Source organism: Xyrauchen texanus, chromosome 5 (assembly GCF_025860055.1).
Source record: "Xyrauchen texanus isolate HMW12.3.18 chromosome 5, RBS_HiC_50CHRs, whole genome shotgun sequence".
NCBI classification, from domain to species: Eukaryota; Metazoa; Chordata; class Actinopteri; order Cypriniformes; family Catostomidae; genus Xyrauchen; species Xyrauchen texanus.
In genome coordinates, this window is record NC_068280.1 from 35,511,733 (window position 1) to 35,537,321 (window position 25,589).

At 37.5% G+C, this 25,589-nt stretch overlaps 1 protein-coding gene across 2 annotated transcripts in view; it reads right to left on the reverse strand.

Moving 5' to 3' along the window:
• LOC127643976 (circadian locomoter output cycles protein kaput-like) overlaps window positions 1-25,589 on the reverse strand; it is a 34,559-nt gene that overhangs the window by 4,359 nt on the left and 4,611 nt on the right. For both annotated transcript variants that reach the window (XM_052126949.1, XM_052126948.1), the window contains 16 exons: window positions 21,332-21,423; window positions 21,079-21,168; window positions 20,538-20,655; window positions 20,243-20,356; window positions 18,027-18,145; window positions 17,810-17,892; window positions 17,586-17,692; window positions 11,863-12,010; window positions 11,664-11,739; window positions 11,212-11,362; window positions 11,018-11,112; window positions 10,767-10,892; window positions 8,033-8,179; window positions 7,699-7,926; window positions 3,946-4,055; window positions 1,642-1,909 (listed from right to left, as the gene is read on the reverse strand). In XM_052126949.1, coding sequence (XP_051982909.1) covers window positions 1,642-1,909; window positions 3,946-4,055; window positions 7,699-7,926; window positions 8,033-8,179; window positions 10,767-10,892; window positions 11,018-11,112; window positions 11,212-11,362; window positions 11,664-11,739; window positions 11,863-12,010; window positions 17,586-17,692; window positions 17,810-17,892; window positions 18,027-18,145; window positions 20,243-20,356; window positions 20,538-20,655; window positions 21,079-21,168; window positions 21,332-21,423 — 2,072 coding nt within the window. The remainder of the gene's footprint in view (window positions 1-1,641; window positions 1,910-3,945; window positions 4,056-7,698; window positions 7,927-8,032; window positions 8,180-10,766; window positions 10,893-11,017; window positions 11,113-11,211; window positions 11,363-11,663; window positions 11,740-11,862; window positions 12,011-17,585; window positions 17,693-17,809; window positions 17,893-18,026; window positions 18,146-20,242; window positions 20,357-20,537; window positions 20,656-21,078; window positions 21,169-21,331; window positions 21,424-25,589) is intronic.

Below are 25,589 nucleotides of genomic sequence, written 5' to 3' on the forward strand. Positions count from 1 at the left end.
TAATTTCACTATCACTCAGGGTAGAACAATTAATCAAAATAACACCAAAATGGCAATATTGTCGTATGCAATTATACAATTGCAATGAGCTGTGATAAGACAGATAAACATGGTCTGTGTGCACTTCCGAATAAACGGGTGACAGCCTGTTCTGTGCACATGCGGGGCTCATGGGCTCGTGTTTTAGCACTTTTAGAGCAGTTAACAGGCATTGTGAAATAAATTAAGTACTGACTGTTCAAGCATTCGAGCAATTCTAAACTTTAGAAACTGCTACAAATTCTTATACAAATCTAAAAAGACAGCACATTATAACAGAAAAGGACTAGACAACAGCGCTTCACCAGATGCGATGCATTGTAAACTACACACTGCACTTTCGGTGTCAAAATAAAAGCTCTATGTGAAGTGTAAAAATAAAAGCTACAGTTGAAGTAAATAGGAAAGAAGTATATTACTTTTAAATTAAATAAATCTAATCCTCAAAATAATAATGTTAATTAAGTATTAAATCATAAAAATCCATCCATCCATCGTCAACCGCTTATCCTGTGTACAGGGTCGCGGGGGGCTGGAGCCTATCCCAGCTAACATTGGGCGAAAGGCGGGGGACACCCTGGACAGGTCGCCAGTCCATCGCAGGTAAATCATAAAAATAAATAATTTAATTATAATAATACTAAATAATTATTTAGTATTATGCAATATACAAAATGATTTTCAAAAAATAAGTGGAGTAGTTTTTGCACATTGTTCATTCACAAAAAATGTTTTAGTAAAAATATATGCAGGTAAATATTGCTTTTTATTAAGCTACTTATGCATCATTGTATCTAAAAGATAAATATAAAGGAGCATATCAATGACAATGATTAGATTGCATTCTCACTTGTGTTTATTTAATGCAAAACTGTGGGGAAACATGCCTTTTTTATATTTAAATAGATTTGTATTTAATGCTTTTAAAATATTGAATCTACTTGGCCACAATTAGGGATGCACCGATACCACTTTTTCTCTTCCGATCTGATTCCGGTATCGGAAATCTCAGCATCGCCCGATACCGATCCCAATGTTGTTTTTTGCATAATCAGTTTAGAATATCTTTACATTATTGTAAGTAGTTGTGAGTACTCTTTAATATGTAAAGAAACACAAAACTCTAACTACACATTATTTCAATATAAATGTAAAGCTTATTAAGAAACACTTTATTATTAACTATTATACTGGATAATGTAGCAGCAAAATTTACAGTAATTCCAGTCTTCATGTCCTCAGTAGGAAAGAAACCAGTGTTTTGTTTTTGCCTTTTTCCCCCCAAAAAATGTCAACTTGCATCTGGACTTTCTAGATTTTTCCAGAGCAAATACATATTTATCGAGATATATATATATATATATATATATATATATCTCTATCTATCTATCTATATATATATATATATAGAGAGAGAGAGAGAGAGAATAGGCTGAAAATCTAGATATAATTTTTGAAGCTTCTTTACCCAGCCCTAATTTACAGCAAAATATATACAGTATATATTGTTTTTCAAATAACTGCAAGGTTGTGTGAGTGACTAATCAACTAATTTCTGATGTCAATGGGCGTACCTCAGAAATAAATTCAAACAAACCTTACCTGCAAAAACTGTTGCTGCTGTTTTGTCTGTTGTGGTGTCGCCCCCTGCTGTTGATTTGTTTGTAATGATGTAGCTTGAGCCTGCTGATCTGGTGTTGCATTGGGCTGAGTCTGCAGCGCTATGGTCTGCGTCTGGCCTTGTTGCTGTGAAAATGGGCTGTAGGCTGTCACTACCTGACCCATAAACATTGTGGTGGGTACCATGACAGTGCCACATGCCATTGGAGCCGTCATTATCTTAGTGACCAACTGCTGCCCTGCAGGAAACCTGGGATTGATTCAGACATATAGAGTAAAACAAAGAAAAAATAGAATGCAGCACACAACACAACATATCAGTATAGGAATAAATGTGATTAGTAGGTTAACAGACAGATCAAAAAGCCACCAATACAGACTTTAGCACCCCCTGTAAATAGTTCAATCCAGAAAGTTACATAAGTATTAAAATAGCAAAGTTTAGAGTGTGGCAAACAAGTTCTCCACAAGACATTTTTTTACATTGTGTATGCAGCTAAAAGCAAGTTTACATGTTTTTGTTATTCTTGCTCAGTTTTTAATTTGCTATTATTGCATTAAGTCTGCTATAGAGTGAAAATGTCACATGTTGCTTACCACTGTTGTTTACCAATGTTTACAATTCTTGGTGTAAGTGATTGTCATTGATGTATATTTCATATAGAATAATGTGCCATTAGATTTCACACTGCAATTAATTGACACCATTTGTATTTTTAGAGCGTATTGACATTCCTCACTGTTTCGTTGAATATCTAGGCTTAAGAGTTGTCTAGAATCTCAATCTACGTAGGTGTTGCTAGGTGGCATATTTTGCCGGTGATTTGTTTATAATTTCTTTTTTCTACTGGACTGCATTTTTTCTTCTGAACTTCTGAGATATAACATTTGATTATTTACCCAAGCAACACACAGACAAGTAAACAATAGCTAATTTTATAGAAAACAACCAAAGGTGGCTATTTGGGGCTTACAGAAGCAGTAATAAGGGCAGACATTTGACATTTGTATATTATCCATGTCGCGAGTAAAGGAGGACCCGGTAACTGGTGTGCAGAGTTGAAGAGATAAAACAAAAGATTATTTACCTCGACTGTTATAATTCAAGCCAATAGTCAAATTCCTTTATAAATGTTATACCTTTTGTGTTTTATTTACTATTCTGTAATATTCAATTAATAAAAAATAGCCTCAGCATAAAGTACATTTGGTAAAATTACTGATAAATACAGCAATTAATTTTATACATAGTGCCCGGGGAAATGCATTAAAGGGGTCATGACATGTTTTTTTTATTGTATTATTATGTTCCCTTAGGTGCAATTATAGTATTAATATATTTTTTTTTAAGAAAAACTTTTAAAATCTAGTGATTTATGACCTTTTACCACCCTGTTTCTCATCCTCTGATTCAAACAGTCTGTTTTGGGGGCGTTTTCCATTTAAGACCTCAGTGTTAATGCCCACTGTTATGATTGGCTAACGTCAGTGCCTATGTATCAATTATTGGCGCCCCCAGCCAGAACAATATGCAAGTAAACTAAGTAAAAACACTGTGATTATTCATAATGAATGAAATTGCGCTTTAAAAAGTAGTTTAAAGTTTAAAATAGATTACTTACAGTTTAGCGTCGTCGTTGTTCCCAGAATAGTCGGCACGGACTTATCTTTGAGCAACAGTTTTCTGGCAAAGCCAGCATCATATTGAGATTTGTTCTCAAAACAGTCATCCTTAAAATGTACAGAACAAGCGCTTAAGTTAACACTGCCGTGACTGGGACGTCCTCAAAAAATAAACTGCATCCATTTTTCCCTGGCGTCTGGATCTTTCGGCAGCTTATTCAGAGGTTTTGTTTGACCACAGCCAGGAACAGCACATCTGTGTGGCATCGTCATTTTCCTGTGCACAAGTAGTCTCTGTCAGAGCTCGCTGTCCATCGACTGAACACTTGTGAGGCGCACGGCGATACTGAAATCAGCGTAGTTGTCTTGCGCTTAAAGCGTAGTTATCTTGTGCTGGAGGCGGTCATATGCAAACGCTGTTACGTCACTTCTAACCGACACGTCACTTCTAACCATGAATCCAGAACGAGCTGTATTTTGAGCTTGATTAAATAAATGATTCGTTTAGAATGGGGAGGACGTCTTAAAATATTAAACTTGCAGGACGTTTTAATGATACAAAGACCTCTTATATACCAAAAGATCAAGGCAAATTTGGTTTCTCATGTCATGACCCCTTTAAGAGATTGAGGAGAGAGAGAAAAAAAGAGACAGAACGCTCACCTGTTTATTGTATTGCCCTGATTGATTTTTGGTGCCAGGCTGCTGGGTATCTGTACAACATTGGTATTGGCAGGCTGGCTGATCATCATGGTGTTATATACCAGACCACGCTGCGAAAAACAAAGAGAAAGGCATGGTGATGTCATCCATTTGGATGATGTCATTACATAAGTGCAGAATGAAAGATTTATTTATGTCATATCTAATTGGCTCTTTTAAAAGCAACTTCTAGGCAACAGGCAGCTAAAGGTACAGCGCTTATTACAGCCAGAGGCTAAAGCTAATTCAGGACTGTTAACTTTAAATTGAACTCTGGGAACAGAGAATCTTGCCTTATCAATTATTATTTTTTTAACACTACTAAACAATATACTATTCTTGAACAATTTTCAGTTGTAAAATTTTTATGAATCTTGCCAAAATAATAGAAACAAACTAAACTGTGCCCAAGGTAGGGTTGCACCAGCTCTGCATAAGGTATCATGCAAGTTGGGATGTAAAGTTCAAACTAAGGGCTTAGTAACTACTAGTTAGTTTGTAACAAAGTCAGTGCATAATTTGGTTGCACCATCTGTTCATAAGGCAGGGCTTAACTAGTAGGTCGTAAGCTCTCTGTGAAGTAATGCGTAGTTGCATAATGTGTTTACCTGTATTGATCCAATAAACAACCTTCAAATTTGTACACAGAAATTTGTACTCCGTTAGATCTGGTCACAGTTGATGTTCAAACCTTGTTTGCTCACATGCAGTTGAAGTCAGAGGTTTACATACACCTTTGCCAAATACATATGGAATGGTGTTCTTCGGCTTGTAAGCCTCACCATTTTTCCTCCAAACATAACAATGGTCATTATGGGCAAACAGTTAAAAAGAATTCTCATTAGACCAGAGGACATTTCTACTACAAGTAAGATCTTTGTCCGCATGTGCACTTACAAACTGTAGTCTTGCTTTTTTTGTGGCTTCTTCTTTGCTCAGCAGCCTTTCAGGTTATGTCGATATAGGACTCGTTTTACTGTGGATATAGATACTAGTCTACCTATTTCCTCCAGCATCTTCACAAGGTCCTTTGCTGTTGTTCTGGGATTGATTTGCACTTTTCACACTAAACTACATTAATCTCTAGGAGAATGCGTCTCCTTCCTTAGCAGTACTATGGCTGTGTGGTTTCATGGTGTTTATACTTTTGTACTATTGTTTTTACAGGTAGGCCTTAAAATACATCCACAGGTGCACCTCCAATTAGAAGCTCATTGGCTAATTGCCTAAAGGCTTGACATCATTTTCTGGACTTTTCCAAGCTGCTTAAAGTCACAGTTAACTTAGTGTATTTAAACTTCTGACCCACTGGAATTGTGATATAGTCAATTAAAAGTGAAACAACCTGTCTGTAAACAATTGTTTTAAAACATTACTTGTGTCATGCACAAAGTAGATGTTCTGAACGATTTGCCAAAGCTATAATTTGCTAATATGAAATCTGTGGAGTGGTTAAAAAAAAAACTGATGTTTAATGACTTCAACCTAAGTGTATGTAAACTTCTGACTTGTATCCCCATTAAAATAGCAACAATACGTAATAAAAGTAGATCTGATAAATAGTATATTTGCCTTGTGTAAATAACAATATATAGGAACTGTATCTAAAATAAATAAAGGGTGATAAATAATTATGAATACAACAGGCTGGAAAAATAATAATTAATAACATTTATTCATTTTAATGTCTTTTATATTTTTTTCATGTGTTGAAACTTGACACTGGGTGACACAGCATGAAAACTGCATCGATAGGACGGTTTCATGCTGAAGAGCCGATTCAAAAAAAAATTTCTCTCTCGTAAATGCAAACGAGTGTAAATGTCAACATCATAGTGCATGTCGAAAGGATTGATGTCTGTCATGCAAAACACGAGCTCAATGATGTCATAAAATATCAGTCTGCTTTTTTATTCCAACCGTTACTCATTGTTAGAGTCTTCCGTAAATATTTAGTTTATATGTGGGGTTACATCCAACCTAAGTTTAATGGTGCAACACTTAAATATTTCATAGTGGTAAATTGTGACTTAGTGCCCATTTATGCCAAAACTAGGCTAAGTTGTAACTTACGTATAGCTGGTGCAACCGGTCCCCTCTTAGATTTCATGATGCAGTGCATCATTTAAAATGGTGTGTTTTGGCTTTTAGTCCATGCCTGTTAGCTTTGAAGCTATCTGTATGCTAGTGTACTCCAAAAAGTTAAAATCATTTTTAGCTGATATAAATTATACAACTATACAAATCTCTTCCAGAAAAACGAACCAACCATATCCACATTTTTGTCCATACATTACAATGATAATGTCCCCTTCCCCTAATACTGTATCTCATAATTCTGACTAGCAATAGCAGGTAGCACATTACGGTTCATAGCTGTGATGAAAACTAGGGATGGGCATTTTCAAAAATGTTTTAATCAAGTACACTAAACCACAAACCATGTGAAATTGATATTTTGTTTAATTCAAAAACGGTTTCAAAATATGTTAACTTCAACAAACTATGGTTCTCTTTTGAAAATAAGAGGGCTTTTTATTAAATCTGCCTATGTTAAAGGAATATTCCAGGTTCAATGCAAGTTAAGCTCAATCGACAGCATCTGTGGCATAATATTGGTCAAGGTCACAGTGAGACACTTACAATGGAAGTAAATGGGGCCAAAGTTTGGAGGCTTTAAAAGGCAGAAATGTGAAGCTTATAATTTTATAAATGCACTTACACTAATTGTTCTTTTAACCTTGTATTATTCAGCTGTGAAGTTGTTTAAATCATCGATTTTAAAGTCATTTTATGGTTTGTCAATGTAAAATCATGTTAACACACACATTTTGTTTTACATTTTGTGACTATACTTTCGAAACAGTGAGTTTTTTTTATTTCTTTTAAATAAAATGAGGGGCAAGTTAAAAATAACTTTGTGGAAATAAATATTATGCCACAAATACAGTCAACTGAACTTAATACATATTGGTCTGATAAGCTTATGAGTTTCTCATACCGCTTCACAATTTCTTTCCACCACATAAGCAGATCTCCGTCCACTGATGTGCATGACTCCCAACAAGAACTGAATATCAATAGAGTAGAATTCAATAAGAATAAAAATATTACAATTATTGCTAGTGCTACACTAGGCTTTGCTTTCAAAAGCACAGACGCCATCCTATCTTCTGCCCTCATTCAACAATTTGATGACAAGTGGATACAATTGTAACTGCAAGATTTGGGTAGAGATTTAGAGGAAAAGTACAGTAATCATTGATGCTCACGGCAGGCAAATTTTCAAAGAAAATGTCTCTTTTCAAGTGACTGTGATAATCGTTGACCTCAATTCTGATTCTCTGTCTCCACAGCTTTCAATTAAATCACTGTATATTTTAACACTTTATTTTACACCAAATGTCAAATGAATATGCTTTACAATGTCACTCTTCATTCCAGCCCACATAAGAATATTATAAAATCCATTTATGAGAATATTCTGTCAGAAACCATGCCGTTCACGGCAATCTACCATTCATTCCAGTTGGAAGTTCTGCAAAGCTTGTCAGAGCGAGCAACAGTACCCAAGGGGGGCAGAACTTAACGAAAGTTCAATTTACACAAAATAATTAAATAATTAAAAATATACAGATTTTAGCAAGATTTACGCAGCTAAATAAGGCAAAAACACAGTCTGTGAACATTGTCAGAGCAAATTCTAAGTCCCACCTGTGCAACAGAGGAGCTCTGTAGATTTTGCTGAAGGGAATGTGAAGGTTGCTGCTGTGAAAGGACTTGTTGCTGTGTGACAGTCCCACTTTGTGCTGTACTTGTCACACTCTGACCCTGTATAGCTACGACCCCAGCCTGTGTTCCAATCCCTAGAATGCTTGTTTGTGCTCCACCAACTTGCGGCAACTGCATGTTGAGTCCACCGCCTGACTGCTGCAGTATCACCTAAAAGACACCATAGGAATCATGTGTTTTTGTCATCATGGCAACAAAACTGTCACTATCAACATTCACAAAACTTGTGTGACATCATGTATTAGTGTGTGTGTACCTGAGCTCCTGGTCCCTGCACTCGTTGCAGCTGCTCGTGGATCTGCCTCAGTTCCTCCTGCTGTTTATTAATGTTTGCTTCTATCATCCGTGTCCTCTGTTCCAGCTGCTCCTTCAGGTGCTGCATCGCATTCAACTGCGCAGAGAACTAGTACACACACAAAAGTACAGTGATACAATTATAATGTGCCATGTAGTAAGATAGCTGGCAGTACATAAAGGGACAGTTCACCCAAAAATTATAATTCTTTCATCATTTACTCACCCTCATGCCATCCCAGATGTGTATGACTTTCTTTCTTCAGCTGAACACAATCGAAGATTTTTAGAAGAATATCTCTGCTCTGTAGGTCCATACAATGCAAGTCAATGGTGGACAGAACTTTGAAGCTGCAAAAAGCACATAAAAGCAGCATAAAAGTAACTCATAAGACTCCAGTCATTAAATCCATATCTTCAGAAGCGATATTATAGGTGTGGGTGAGAAACAGATAAATATTATAAATCTCAACTTTCACATTCTTCTTTTGTTTTTGGCAATTCACATTTTTTTTCTCCTACCTACTGGGTAGGGAGGAGAATTTAAAGAAAAAAAAATTTAATAAAAATAATAATTTGATTATATTGATCCGTTTTAACCACTGGAGTCATATGAATTACTTTTATGCTGCAATTATGTGCTTTTTGGACCTTCAAAGTTCTGGCCACCATTCACTTGCATTGTATTGACCTACAGAGCGGAGATATTCTTCTAAAAAATGTTGTTTGTGTTCATCAGAACAAAGAAAGTCATACACATCTGGGATTGCATGAGGGAGTAAATGAGAGAATTAATTTTTTTGGGTTAACTATCCCTTAACTTATCAGGTCATTAAACGAGCACACTAGGTAATAACTTTCATTAAAAACATTAAAGGTGAAGTGTGTAAATTCTGCATTACTTGCGGCCCAAAAGTAATTACATTTAATTGCAAAATTAATTGCCAAAACACTTATACCATATCTTCTGGCAAACCTCTGGTGTGCACCTCACATAAAGTAAAAAAATAAAGGTATTCAATTTTTAAGATACTTGGGTAGTTCCGTTGCTAGGGTATTATTAAATTGTTGCTACATGGTTGCTTACTGGCCCAAGTCAAAAGAGATCATTACCAAGTCTCTGTGATATCCTGACCCCTAGATACATGTGGGATCTAATCAATGGAAGTATACAAGATTTTTCACTCACTTTTCATCTGCCGGCCAGACATTTATTTTCTAAAATAAAAATCTTTGAGATTATAAACCATGATTCTGTATTTGTTTCAAACATATACAATATTTAAGTAATCCAATTATCAGCTTTTTTTTCCACTCAAAATGAAGGATTTACCTACTGTAAAGTAATATGTAGAGTGCAAGATATGTACTATTATCCCTACCACCAGAACTAATACTAAAGCTAAATTGCTGTTTCTGGATAGGTGTAACACCTGCACTCTGCATATTCTTCCAAATTATACCAACAATAGGAAGAGAGATTGAAATTTATATTTAACAAGGTGCCTGATCACTTAAGTCTGATCTTAATAGTTTGTGTGATATGTTTCAGCATGGACTGTTTTAAGAACATGTCACAATCCAATTCCAGCCTTTCAATATAAGAGGCTAATATTGACGGATTGGTCAGTTCAAAACTTTATTGGACTCAACAACAAATCTGCAGCTCTCAAGTGCGTGACAAAAAAAACGTTCATGATCCAAAGCGCTGTCACAAGCATGAAAGTTTTTTTCTGGTGATGTTTATTGTCAGTTGGCAATCCAATTTAGGGTGCATTACTGCCACCTACTGAGCAAGACAGTCTTTCAGTGGAGTCACACATCAGCGGAAGATAATGAAAAAAATGTAATCAAAAAAAGTCACACACTTTATGTAGGATTAAATCCTAAACTGAGTGTACTTTAAATATAGCTTACCCTCTGGAGTATACTTGTAAACAAACTGGTTATTTTTAAACCATTCTTGAGGTCAAACAAACTTGTGGAATGCAGTTCTGTCCCCATCAATGATATGAAATGTACAGTATATATTGTGATAAATATTTATATCGAATTGATATGAGCCAAATGGCTCAGCCCTACTTGATATCGCATTACATTGCATCGCTTGTGTGCGAGTTCTGAGCTTTGTTGAACTGACCATGACGGCAAATTTATTACAAAATAACGTACAGGATAAGTTATTAAAGTCTGTGACATCATAAAATAATTTTTTATAAGTTCATGTAGTATCCTATTAGTATCCCGGACATTTCAAAGATCATACAATTATAATTTTTTAAGTAGAGTATTTAAAATATATATAAAAGATGAAACATTCAGTGACTTGAGACTCGACCTCGTGACGAAAGACTTGACTCAGACTTCAGATAAAAGACTCGTGAACATCTTTGGCATGAACCACCTTATAGTGACCACGAGGAAGGTAACCCACATTGACTACCCACCCTAGCAACTAGGACAATTGGTTGCTTTGGAAGCCTGGCGGGAGTCACTCAGCACACTCTGAATTCAAACTCATGATTCCAGGGGTGGTATTCAGCATCTTTGCTTGCTGAGCTTCCCAGGCCCCATAACGTTACATGTTTAAGCTTTAAGAATAATTTTTTTTTATTCTTTGACCACTTTACTTTGCATTGGAATTATGAAACACCCTTTCTTCAAACAGCATGAAACCTGAACAGGCAGATTCTCACCATGGCATTAGGCTGAACCTGCTGCTGTAGCTGGGTTTGTTGCGGTTGTTGTTGTTGTTGTTGCTGCTGCTGTTGGCTCATTTGGACTGGAGAGCCATTTTGAGTGGTGTGCTGAGAACTCATGGACTATCAATACAAATAAGATGAACGTTACTCAGCAGCCTTGATCATTAAAAAAAAAAATCATATGAGGCACAAGCATAAGTTAGCAGAGTTTTTATAGGATAATTTCCAGCAGAGTTAATTCCCACCTGGGTGCTGACCGAGGAGCGCCGTTGTGGTGCTATGTCAACGTTGGCGGGCCGGGTTGGAGTGCTCACTTCCATTTGTAGCTTAGAGGGAGTGGCTGAAGAGGAAAGCAAACAGACATGATTAGTTTTAAAACAGAAATATATAAAAATGCATTACAAGGCAGCACCTTTTGTCCACAATTGATAAAGCTTACAAGTGCAGGTGTTGTCAGAGTAGGCGGTGTGCAAGGATTTGCGGGAGCTTCGTGAGGAGTTGGAGGGAGATTGGCTGTTACTAAAACGCTCCAGCACCTCCTTCAGACTGGAGGTGTTCAACTGTGATTCAGAGACAGAATTCTGAGACAGCTGCAATGAGAGAGAGATGTGTAAGAAGTGAAATATCTGTAGAGTTGTTAAGGTTTCCAATGACTGATATCAAGAAAGCATAGAGGCCAATAGCCAATATAGTGTCTATATACACTACCAGTCAAATGCTTGGATTTGGATTAATTTTAGATTCTGATGTGATCTTAAAACCTTTTGATATGACGGATTATGCTTAAATGAGGAATTTCACAGCCTCTTCATCAGTCCCACATAAGTGGACTGATGAAGTATGTCCAAGAAATTTCACTCTGAAATCTTAATAGTCTTAGGAATGTCTCACATTGTCAACAGTCAGCTCAGGGGGAGACTCCTCTATACCCATCTCCCTCCTCTGATCTGCTCGCACCTCAGCGTAGCTACAGAGAGAAAGATTAAAAATAAAAGCAGAAGTGAGGACACTGTAGGGAATTTTCTGGCTGACGTAGCAGTGTGTGTGTGTGTGTGTGTGTGTGTGTGTGTGTGTATGTGCATCTCTGTACCTCACAACAGTGTGTGTACACACAATGAACTCTGGTCTAGAGTTCCATTGGTGATAGGTGATGTAGTAGTTAGTCTGAAGCCAAATCCACTGCTGCCCTTTAGTCAAAAAGCGATAATAGCACGACTTCCCTTTTCCAAACTGCATTACTTTAAGTAGAAAGAGAAAGACATGTAGAAAGTATGCTATCAAATTATATTGTGTAGTATTAGTATGATGACAGGAATGCACCAATATGAAAATTCAAGTAGAATGTTTTTTAATGTTATGGCCGTTAACAGTGGCCAATTTATTTTAAATATATTTTTAAGAAAAGCAGATTTCATACTTAAGTTTTAATAGGCTTGGGAGTGATACCTTTTTCACACTCCGATAATCTGAATATTTTCCAGATAATTATCAATATATCGGGATATTTTCAGATATAAATAGGGCAGTTCGTTGCACAATAGATTTTGTCTTTTCAAACATATTTATCACCATATAATGACATGGCGGGCTCTAAAATTAGAAACATAAAAATACAATATTTTTTTTTTTTTTATGAAGGTACACCTGTACCTCTGCTAATCGGCGGAAAGAATTTGCATGTATGTGTAAGTTCACTTGTGAATATGTTGCTGTTTTGTATTTTTCTAATTTATTTGTTTATTTTTCATTTCAAACTATATTACCAGCATAAAAGTTTGGGTGAAAAATTTGTGCAAAACCCGATGATTATGATATAATCATGATCCAGCATGTCAATTTTCACATCTTGTGGAAGAATTGAATGAAAGAAAACCTGTCCTTTTGTACAACATGAGTTAACACAGTTTATGTCACAAATCTGCTTATTTGATTACAGATCATGAAATTGTGTGGAATCTTAAATATGTATTTTTCAAAACCATGTGGAGTAATCACTAGCACACAAGCAACAGCAAGAGAGGAGCAAAACTGTTTTATTGATAATATGTTCCTCACACCTGCATTCCAATCTACATCTTGATGTAATCTTTCCTCATGATCACAGTGTGTTTTCATCAGCTGAATGGGAGAATAAACACTTTTAAAGTGTGACGAGACTCGCACTGCACATGCAACCCATTCGCACATCACAAGAGGGTCAATTACTCAGCACTTTTTGGTGAATTGCCTGCAAAACTTTATTTTCATGTTTAATTTATATTTTGAATAAACTTGAACCCCACAATGTGGGTTTATGTTTTCTCTTTCAATCATTTAATGTCGTTTTGAGTGCAACCGTGGTTTAAGGAGGGTGTATGCTGGGTTGAAAATCTCAAGAATGAATAGTTGTGTTTTTATTATTACATCATGTGTTGTCCTGAAAGCAAAAAAACTAATGAAACACAGAATGTAGGCTGTCATCCATGCAGCCTGACCATAGCAAAGCGGGTGCATTTACTCACTCAATTAACTGAATGTGAAGTGTGTCGGCTCGTGATGCGCGAACGGATGGCACGCTCTGCATGAGTCTGTTGCATAATCTGCAGTCTTGTCACATTTGATCTTTTAATTTGAGCTCGTTTGTTTAGCCTCCCATTCAACTCATGAAAACACACTGTGATCATGAGGAAGGATCACGTCAAAATGTAGATAGGAATTCAGGTACGAGGAACTTCATATAAATAAAATAGTTTACTCATCTCTCACTGTTGCTGGCGTGACTGTGATAACCCCTCTGCTTGCCAATGTTGTACAATTGCCGATCTCTGCATTAGATGGAAGGCAACTGACAGTGAATTGGAAAGCGCACAAATAAGGCTTCTAATTTAAATGTAGGCTAATGTTAATATATCAATTGCAAATGTAACGATAAGAACATGCAGATCAATAATCGATACATTTGTATTTTATGACTTCCCTATAGATTTGCACTGATCAGCCACAACATCAAAACCACCTGCCTAATATTATTTAGGTTCCTCTTGTGCCAACAAAACAGCACCAACTATTCTTCTCACCACAATTATACATAACAGTTATCTGAGAAACAAAAAACATCCAGTGGATGGAAATGCCTTGTTGATAAGAGAGGTCAACAGAGAATGGCCAGACTTGTTCAAACCGACAAAGTCAACAGTACGCCAGATAACTGCTCTGTAAAATTGCGGTGAGAAGAATATCATCTCAGAATGCAGGTGGTTTTAACGTTGTGGTTGATCAGTATATATATATATATATATATATATATATTTATTACACATACATACATACATATACAGTGCATCCGGAAAGTATTCACAGCGCTTCACTTTTTCAACATTTTGTTATGTTACAGCCTTATTCCAAAATTGATTCAATTCATTATTTTCCTCAATTTTACAAACAATACCCCATAATGACAATGTTGAAAGAAGTTACATTTCTTTCTGAAATCTTTGCAAATGTATACAAAATAATTTTCTTTTTTAAATCACATGTACATAAGTATTCACAGCCTTTGCTCAATACTTTATTGAAGCACCTTTGGCACCAATTACAGCCTCAAGTCTTATTGTGTATGATGCTACAAGCTTGGCACACCTATTTTTGGGCAGTTTCTCCCATTCCTCTTTGCAGAACCGCTCAAGCTCTATCAGGTTGGATGAGGAGTGTCAGTGCACAGCCATTTTCAGATCTATCCAGAGACGTTCAATCGGGTTCAAGTCTGGGCTCTGGCTGGGCCACTCAAGGACATTCACAGAGTTGTCCCGTAGCCATTCCTTTGTTATCTTGGCTGTATGCTTAGGGTCGTTGCCCTGTTGGAAGATGAACCTTTGCCCCAGTCTGAGGTCCAGAGTGCTCTGGAGCAGGTTTTCATCAACGATGTCTCTGTACATTGCTGCATTCATCTTTCCCTTGATCCTGACTAGTCTCTCAGTTCCTGCTGCTGAAAAACATCCCCACAGCACGATGCAGTAGGGATGGTATTGGCCAGGTGATGAGCGGTACCTGGTTTCCTCCAGACATGATGCTTGCCATTCAGGCCAAAGAGTTCAATCTTTGTTTCATCAGAGCAGAGAATTTTGTTTCTCATGGTCTGAGAGTCCTTCAAGTGCCTTTTGGCAAACTCTAGGCGGGCTGTCATGTGCCTTTTACTGAGGAGTGGTTTCTGTCTGGCCACTTTACCATACAGGCCTGATTGGTGGAGTGCTGCAGAGATGGTTGTTCTTCTGGAAGGTTCTCCTCTCTCCACAGAGAAATGCTGGAGCTCTGTCAGAGTGACCATCGGGTTCTTGGTCACCTCCCTGACTAAGGCCCTTCTCGTCCAATAGCTCAGTTTGGCCAGACGGCCAGCTCTAGGAAGAGTCCTGGTGGTTCCAAACTTCTTCCATTTACAGATGATGGAGGCCACTGTGCTTATTGGGACCTTCAATGCTGCAGATATTTTTGTATACCCTTCCCCAGATCTGTGCCTCGATACAATCCAGTCTTGGAGGTCTACAGACAATTCCTTGGACTTCATGACTTGGTTTGTGCTCTGACATGCACTGTTAACTGTTGGACCTTATATAGACAGGTGTAGGGTTGCAGCGGTATACCGGTTTCACGGTATACCACGGTTTGAAAATTGACGGTTATCATACCATGCACATTTGCTTATCTACGGTATTGAGAAAAAAATGCACATCGCCTTTCCTTCTCGGCTGTCTGTCAGACTCGTCAACTTGCGCCCCACACACACACATGCAGCAGATGTCAGAGAGAAGCGAGGCGAGGGGGTCTGACATGAGTGTGTGTGTGTGTGAGTTAAAGCAGTGTTTCTCAATTGGTCTATTCGGACTGGGTCGCGGACAGCAGGGAAATAACAATGCCATGGTAACTTCTCCCATTGAAGATATTTCGGTGGCCACCCAAGTGATCGAGTATTTACCTGCAGAGGCAGATTTAATGATAATCTCGCAAACAGCAAAAGAATTCTGATCTGCCCTTCTCTTTGGCGTGCGCGTTCAACAACTGGGCTTCCCTCGATATTGCGGAGCGCAGACATCAAAACGGTGACCAATTTAAATTCTAGTGAGACTTTTCTAGTTTAAAGTGTTACGGAGATTGTCAATTCGAACCTCTCAAACAGTAGCAGCCCTGACATGCCAAACAGGACTGAGGAAAAGAGCAACACTGTGCTATGTGCCAAAAAAAATAAAAAATTACACACCATCACCTTTACAAATTTGTTTCAGGATTTTACATGAGTAAAAGTAACGTATATTTTGACAAAATGTTATAGTTTCATATGAAAAAAATCGAAAGGTAGAATCTATTAGACCTCATTTTATATCAACAGTGGCAGTTGTAGTTAAAGTTTCAAGATGTGTTTCAGCTAGTATTTATTTTTCATAAATACATTAATTTATTATTAGTATTATTACTATTATTTAAGACAAGCACACTGACCTAATCATGGTAATGAGGAGCCTTTCCTTCTGTGTAATATGTGTATAAATATTTAATATTAGGTAACAAATGGGATAATAATGGGCCCATATAAGTAAACATGCTCTTCAATTTTTTTAAAGGGGGAGAGACAACTTCCTGTAGGTTTTGACATCAACAACAAAAATAACATCACTTGATGCATGTCCTTGTACTGGAAAACCATGAACAAAACTATACAACATAAAAGGAAATGCAACCCAGGATACATTAAATACAGGTTATGTTTAATCTATGGCAGGTCAATACTTGATTTCCAATGTAAAATCTGTCCTGAAGCAAAACCAGTTGAGAAGCACTGAGTTAAAGGTACTGACAGGAGCAGTCTGGCTGTGCTGTTGTGCACCTACAGTATATGCTAACTGTCATTAATCATAGGACATTACTTTAAAAGCTCACACAGCTGATGTTATTTTTCATTTAGTAGTTAATTGAATATGCTATGCTAACATGCTTTAGTTATATAACATGTTATAGTTACATGCTATTTTTTTTTATCATGTTTATAATTCTGTTTGCTTTCTTATTTTTTCTAATTTATTTTATATTCAAAAGGGAGACTTTTTTTTTTTTTTTACACATACTTCAATAAAATAAATGGTTTCAAGTTTCAATTATAATAAAGTGTTTGCTCAAAAATAAATAGATAAATTAAATAACCCTTCTGTTTTCACTGATAATAGTAATTGTGTAATACCGTATACCGTGATATTTTCTGAGACGGTTATCATACCGTACAAATCTCATACCGTTGCAACCCTAGACAGGTGTGTGCCTTTCCAAATTATGTACAATCAACTGGATTTACCACAGGTGGACTCTTGAGTTGTAGAAACATCTCAAAGATGATCAGTGGAAACAGGATGCACCTGAGCTCAATTTTGAGTGTCATGGCAAAGGCTGTGAATACTTATGTACATGCGATTTTTTTTATTTTCAAACAAACTTCTTCCACGTTGTCATTATGGGGTATTGTTTGTAGAATTTTGAGGAAAATAATGAATTTAATCCATTTTGGAATAAGGCTGTAACATAAAAAAATTTTGAAAAATTGAAGCACTCTGAATACTATCCGGATGCACTGTATGTATGTATGTATGTATGTATGTGTATATATATATATATATATATATATATATATATAGAGTGCTTATGTGACGTTAAGGGATAGAGTTATCTGAGATACTGTAAATTATACCATAATAACAGCTCATAAAATTTATTTTTGTTGAGGGAAAAACTTGTAATACAGCACTTTATTTAGTTAAAAAATTTTTTTTTTTGCAATATGCATCTAATACTCACAATGTTCATGGCATTTGGCAAGTAAATGCAGATCATCTACGTGATAATAGTCATAGCCCGATGTCCCCAACACCTCAAATGGCATATAGCCAATGATTGGTGGTGCTCTGTGAAACAAAAACACACAAAGACCTCATTAAAGACTTTTGAAAAGACTGGATAATGATGGTTATGAAAGATTATCTCAGACAAACAGAAAGCAACATAGAGGGAGAGTGTACAACCTGTGATCTAACAGAAGAAACTTCCACTCCAGGCTGTGTCGAGATGTGAATTCTTCATTTGGCTCCTCCACCGTGCACATCTCCTGAGCACAATCAATAACAGCAAACAGGTCAATACTGGCTTGTTTATACCTGTAATGCCTAGTTATGATGCATTTCCGTGGTTGTCTGTGCAAAATAGATCTGCATGACAAATAATGACTGATTATCAGCTTACTTTGATGAATTGGGGTTTGGCCAGCCTCACAGTAGCAATAAAACAGACTTGATCACCGAAGGCTGGTTGCAACGAACGTTGTAAAATTCCCTCAAGACCATTTCGTTTTGACTGAGGCACTGCAAGAGGAGAGAGACAAAATGGAGATTTGCATAGAAGGAAATTTTGTTGATTTTGGCATTTGCTTTAAAGAAATAAGTTCACCCAAATATAAAAATTCTGTAATGATTTACTCACTCTCATGTTGTTCCAAACCTGTATGACTTTCTTATGAGGAACACAAAAGGAGATGTTTTAATAAATATCATGATTCACAGACTGTCCTTTCAATACAATTTCAGTAGATCCTGCCTCTATTTAAAGCTTAAAAAAGGACAAAACAAATAGAGCTGTGCGACATGGCCAAAAATGTTGCACAATATATATTTTCATATAGTTCGATAACAATATTTATCATGATATATATTTCATCCCGTTAATGGGGAAAGAAACGCATTCCACAAGTTAGACCTAAAGAATAAATGTAAACTTGTTTGTATACAAGTAAACTCCACATAGTAAGCTGCCTTTTAATTTTAAGTTCAAGTATACTCAGTTTTGCGTGAAATCATACATAACAGGTGTGACACTGAAATACTTTTTTGTGATGCTCCACACTCCAGCTCAGTAGGTGGCGGTAAAGCACCATAAGCTAGATCGCCAACCACTAATAAACAAAAACAAAAATAAATATTTTCTAGCCTGTGTCACAAAGTGTGTGGATGTGACAGCGCTACGGATCATGAAAAATATTTAACTAAATACATAAATAAACAGTTATGGTGTTGATGTCGGTGTTGCTGTTGTGTCCAGTCGATAGCTGTATAAAGAGCAACAGTGACCGCCCACTTTTTCAATCATTCCAGAAGTATTTTCCTCATTCAATTCTTCCATGGACTTTTACTAAAATCTTCATAAAAGAGTTGAGTCATGAACCAAACCAATCAGCTCTGAGGTGAATCACAATATCACGAACTTTGTTTTGATGCAAAAACCTATTTGAAAATCGGACATAAAAGACAAAGGTACAAGGCTGTGTACTTATTGTCTTTACTGAGGGCACGTACTACAATCCTATGTAGCATTGCAAATTATATCAATGTATAAAAAACTATGGGAATACATCAAATTATTGATTTTAGGTTATTGATAAGTATAGAAACAATATATTTTATATTTACAGTAAATATTCCAATATGTACAAATTTATAAGTAATTTAAGAGTGAAGGGAGACCGATTCGATTACGTAATTCACAGTGCGTCAAGGGAGCGTGCAGTCACTCCGAGACAGATTTCTTGGGTTCCGTTGGCCACAGTTCTCTGATTTATGGATCTTTCTCTGCTGTACCATGGGAAATGTAGTTGTTTACCATTAATTCTGCTATCAAACATGATTTTTAAACAATGAAGTTCAACGGAAGCATATACCATCGATGAAAAACATTGTAGCTCACGGTAGGTTTGTCTTTAAAGGTTCATAAGTTATCGTGGAAAATCAATTCATATATGGGATAAATTAATGGGATTTTTACTTCTGGAACCAGACTGTTGCATAGTCAGTGCTGTCTTGTTCGGTACACAATGATATAATATAAGCCAAATAGCTAAGTGCTAACTCCGCGCAACCTAGCCTCATTACTGGTTTAAATGACAACAGGATGTAGCTGCTAGCCAGCTAATACTTCCTAACCGGCTAATTTTATGACTGATTCATTTATTTAGTTTTGTGTATAACTTTGCTGAACTGCTTGCATTTTTAGCAACAAGTATCTGATCCAAACGTCTTTGTAGAACATCGGCTAAATATCAATTTCGAGGATTTTTTTTCCTCTATAAAAATCGATATTGTTTTATTGCTTACCCTTTCTCAAAAATATCATAAAAGTAGTCCACTCATGCTCACATTCCAAGTCTTCAGAAGGCATATTATAGATTTTTAAGTAATTTATCAGTGGAAATCTTGATGTCTGTTGCATGTAAATTAGATGCAAGTTCTCATGTGAACACGTTAACAAGCGAGTATTCATCAGCACATTTGGGACTACATAGTTCACCAGAATTTTCATACTTGGGTGAACTATTCCTTTAAAAAAAAAAAATTGAATTAAATGTTGAGCCATAAAATGCTGGGAACATATGGTATTTAATCATTAGAAGAAAAAAAAAAACCACTCACTATTGGCGAGGGACTTAAAGTTGCCGATAAACTTGACGTATTCGTACACAGGAGGTTTCTTGGTATCCACAGAACCTCTGAGCATGTGACAACAAAACTCCATCTGGTTCTTGGCTAAGAAGAAAAACAAAAAAGGATTAAGTAACAAAGTGCATTAAGACTATGTTACTTTGAAAAAGACTACATGCTGACATATTTGTGCAGAATAATATTTGAGGGCAACACCATCTCAGTGAGCAGGGCAAATAACCACAGCAGAACAAATATCTTATGGGGGATGAGGGTGGACACTCACGCTTGAGGTAATCAGAGCTGAGGTTTTCAGTGTCGGGGTGGGAGGACAACGCTTTATACACATCCACATGTTCTCCCATTGGAAGGAAGTTCAAAAGGTTCTGATCTACCATGTCTGACTGAAACACAGAAAAATATGATTATGAATGAGAACATTAGTCAAAGACTGATATATTGGCCAAGCTGATGAATCAGTCAATATTTGGCCATTTTGATAATCAGCTTGGCTGATAATCAGAAGTGTAAGCTCCCTCATGTCAGTTTCAAACTGCACCAACAGCCTTATCTACATCAATAATGAACAATTACCATTCTAAATATTTATTTCCATGAATTTTGAGTAAATATTCTATCAAATAAGTGTTAATTTCATTTTGGCAATTTTGTGAAGATTACATTTGCTGTCATTTAATTGTACTATGTACATATCAACATTGTTTCTATAACCCTGCTGTCTAAACATCGGTCATCGAAAAACCTATATCTATTAACCACTAATAAATAGATGACAAATTAATATACACACATCATCTCTCACTTACAGGCAGATGCTCAAGCAGAGAGGTGACGCTTTCTGAGATGTAAATTATGTTGCCATCGGTCAGCATTACTAGGAAGAACCCATCCAATGCCTTGACAACATATAAAAAAAACAACATGCATTAGCACAGCTCCAATTTATAAACCGTGTTTGGTGAAAAATGCACTCATATTCTATTAGTGGATGCATTCTTCAATACGGAAAGATATCAAAAGAGAAACACATAGACACACATCGGCCACAGCAGGTCTCACCTCTAGCATCAGCTGTGTAAACTCTTCATTGCTAAGGAACGAGGGTTTCCAATCCTGTTTGATCTCACTCGACTCAGACTGCGCAGAAATTTCTGCATGTGAAAACAAACACTTACTCTTGATCATTGTCCTTGAGAACTGCACTCTAAAGTCTAATTCAGAGTGACCCAACAAATGCCAACAAACATCCACATTTCAAACATTCTAAAGTTGGATTTTGGATTTAGGCCACATCCACACTAATATGCTTTGCTTTGGTAGACGAAAAATTGCTCTAATGTAGATGAAAGGCACAAATGTAGTAAAATCAATGCACTTTCAAACTAATGTGTGCACTTCAACAGTGCGCACTATGCAACAATAAATATTTCAAAACACTAGAATCTCAGCTGCCTCGCGACTGAGACATCAATCCACACATCATATCACGTGGCTTGGGCGCGTTACCACAGATAGAGATATATATATATATATACACACACACACACACACACACATTCATGTGCAACTCACCATGTGCCCCACCGAGAGCGAACCACATTATAGCGATCACGAGGAGGTTATCCCATGTGACTCTACCCTCCCTAGCAACTGGGCCAATTTGGTTGCTTAGGACAGGGGTTTTCAACCTTTTGAAATCACAAGGACCCCCAAACATGATGATTACATGCTGGGGACCCCCTTGCCTAAAATATAAAGGTAACTATGTATTTTTGAATAAATAATTGTATATAAATGTAAAGATATATTTTAATTCATATTACAATAAATGTAAATATGAAATGCTGTTTCAATAACAATTTTCTTTTATTATTTGGCAACTCACTATAGCCAAAAATAATTCTCTCAATTAACAATTATATGTAGCTTCTGTAGTTTTTTTGTATTTCTGAACAATTAAAAAATATATACATTAACTGAACAGGGTAAATTTTTTCACAGTATTAATGCACTGGTAGATGAAAAGTTAAACCTGAAGGGCAGCATTTGCATATTCAAACATGTGAATCAAACTAAACAACACCACATTCACTGATTCAAGATGTACTAATGGGATGGATGAGCCTGGTGGCTTCTACACAGTTTGTCAATGCGTGGTTTCATTTTAGGGAGAGCCAGGCGCATGTCACTTTCGACCTCCAGACAGGCCCGGTGCTTGGACAGAAGTACTTTCAGTGCTGAAAATCCAGCTTCACACAAGTAGGTTGTGGCAAATGGTAAAAGACACTTTATTGCCTTCTCAGACAAAACAGGGTTGTCCTTTCTCACAGACATCCAAAACTCTGACAGATATATTTTCATCTCTCCCTCATTTGTTAAATCAATCAGTTGCTCTTGGGCTGCTAGATCCAGATGAGTGCCAATCCCTGGTGGGTTTCTAACAAAGTCCAGGTGGGTGTTGTTCAAATCTTGGAAATATTGTTTAAAATAGCCCTGAAGATGTGACAGGTGAGACTGGATTATGGGTGTGATGTTGTCAGCAGTGGAGGAGATGCACTCCTGGTTATAGAGGAAACATTTCTGTAACTCCCTCTTTTAGTTTGCTTTCCCACAGAGATCATTTTTGCGTGAACGCGCGCACCTTATCTTGTGCGTTCAGTATGTGAACGTTGTGCCCTTGCATGTTCTGATTGAGGACACTGAGAAGCTGGAAAAAATCTGCCATGTATGACAACTTCAGTATCCATGAGCTATCTTCAAAACAGCTGACAAGCTCTGATTTTTCACCAGAGAGAAACTCTCTCAGCTCTTTGCACAGCGCATACACGTGATTTAACACAGCGCTCCGGGAAAGCCAGCGTACCTCAGAGTGAAGCAGCAAGCTCTCATAATCAGCACCCATTTCTTTGCAGAGTAAACCGAATAGTCTGTGTTTCAAGGGGTGTAATTTTATATAGTTCAGTTTTAACAACATCCCCTCAGCACGTGATGCAAATCATCATCAATGCGTTTGGCTACAAGAGCATCACGGTGAAGCATACAGTGTGTGGCAACAGCATTGGGGGCTTTCGCTTTGATCAGGGTCACCACACCACTGCGCTTACCGGTCACAGCGGCACCGTCAGTACACACTCCAACACACTGAGACCAGTCTATTGAATTGACTGTCATGAACTGATCCATCATATTAAATATGAAGTTCCTCGATAAATTTGTCCTGCCCGAGGAAACGAATGTAGACCATAAGCTGTGCTTGATTTGCAACATCAGTGCTTTCATCCAACTGCAGTGCAAAATATTCACTGGCTTGCACTTGTTCTAAAAGCTGCGAAGCAATATCATTGGACATGTCACCTATGCGTCTGCTAACTGTATTGTCCGACAAAGGCACACAATCTACTTTTCGTGCCGCTTCCTCTCCAAATTTCTCCCTGACAATGTCTTTAGTAGCTGGTAATAATAATGCTTTGCCAATCGTGTGTGGCTTCTTAGCACGCGCGATGTGGAGTGATGCCAAATATGATGCCTTTAAACTCCTTTCAGGGACCGATGCTTGCTGCCGAAAAAGTACTAGTCTGCCGGGCCAAACACAACTCCTGATGTTTGAAATAGTCAGTGGACTTTCCTGCCTCACTGGGATGTTTCTGCTGTAGATGCTGTTTGAGCTTGGATGGTTTCATGCACTCATTGGAGAGAATCTCTTGACAGAGAACACACTGGGGTCTCTCGACTCCCTGCTTTAACATACAGGTAAAACCAAACGTAATGCAAGATTTGTCATATTTTCTAGTTTTTTGTTTAGCGTTCGCCAAGTCAGCAGCCGGTTGCATAAAACTGTTTTAGACTAGTCTTACTTTGTTTTAGTTAGTCGTCTAAAATGTTGGTCTTAATTTTTTCAGTCAGTTGCATAAAAACTTAGATCAGTCTAATTAAAGACAAAATGTAAGACAGCACACCTCAGGCTAACTTTTGTTTACATTCCATTTTGCCATTGAAAATAACTGTCAGCTGAGCCAGTGGTGGCTGAAAAGGGCTTGAGTTGAGACTTGGTTGAAGACTTTGACTTCAAAAATGGTACCAAAATGTTGTGTTTTTAATTATTTGGGTTAAATCACTAAATGTGTTCATTAAAATACATTTTGAAGCATTGCAGTCCTCTAATAAGCAAATATTCTCAGCAAATAAAAAAAAACAATGCAATGCAAATTGACTGTCTTACTAAAAACAACTGTGAGCTTGTTTTATGCAACTGGCTTTCTATGGCGTCTTTAGCTAGTCAAACTAATTGTTAGATGCAGTCTCAAGTTAATGGCTATGTTTATGCAACCGGCCCCTGTATACAAATTTGAAGTCTGTTTATTGGATCAATACAGGTCAACTTCATTTTATGTGCCTACATATTACTTCACGAAAAGATTACGACCTACTAGTCTTGCCTTAAGAACAGGGGCCGGTTGCAGAACCCCTGTTCTTCACACTGTTTAACTTCTCTGTCTCTTATTGCCCAGGGTCCAAAAACACCAAGGTGGATGCTCCCACATTAATCATCAGTCCTTTCCAGTGGGCCCTGGATGACCAAATAGACAAGGCCACCCGAGAAGCTCATTCCAGCTAATCCAGGATGCCCCGAGGGATGCAAAAACATCCCCTCACGCCTTCGGACCTCCCTCATCACTTCCGTCCACTCCTCCCTGGGCTCTGATCATCTAGGCTACCACCAAACCCTCTCGCTTCTCCCAAAATCGATACTGGTGGCCCCGTATGTCCCAGGCAGTGCAGTGATACATCTAAGGCGGTCTTGAAATCTCCACGCCATCTTCCATCCGATAAGCTCCTACCTCTGCCCGATCCTCAGTGCCCCTGGTCATACATAGGGGTGGATTTTATAACTGACTTACCAGCATCAGATTCTTTCACCCGTGTCTTAATTGCTGTTGACAGATTCTCCAAGGCATGTCGTCTAGTTCCCATGAAGGGCCTCCCCATGGCACTGGAAACTGCTGAAGCATTATTCCATCATGTCTTCCGGAACTACAACCTCCCAGAATACATAGTGTCCGACCACTGTCCCCAATTCATCTCACGGGTATGGAGGTCCTTCTTCTCCCTTCTGGGTGTGTCAGTATGTTTAACCTCTGGATATCATCCGCAGTCTAACAGGCAGATGGATCAGAAGATCCAAGAGATTGGCCGCTTCCTGCGGACCTACTGCCACAACCATCAGGACAGCTGGTGGAATTTACATTTTGGGTACTGAGCTCCTGATTCTCAGCCACGTGTATAACCGGTGTTTAACTAAGTTTATTACGTTTCATTC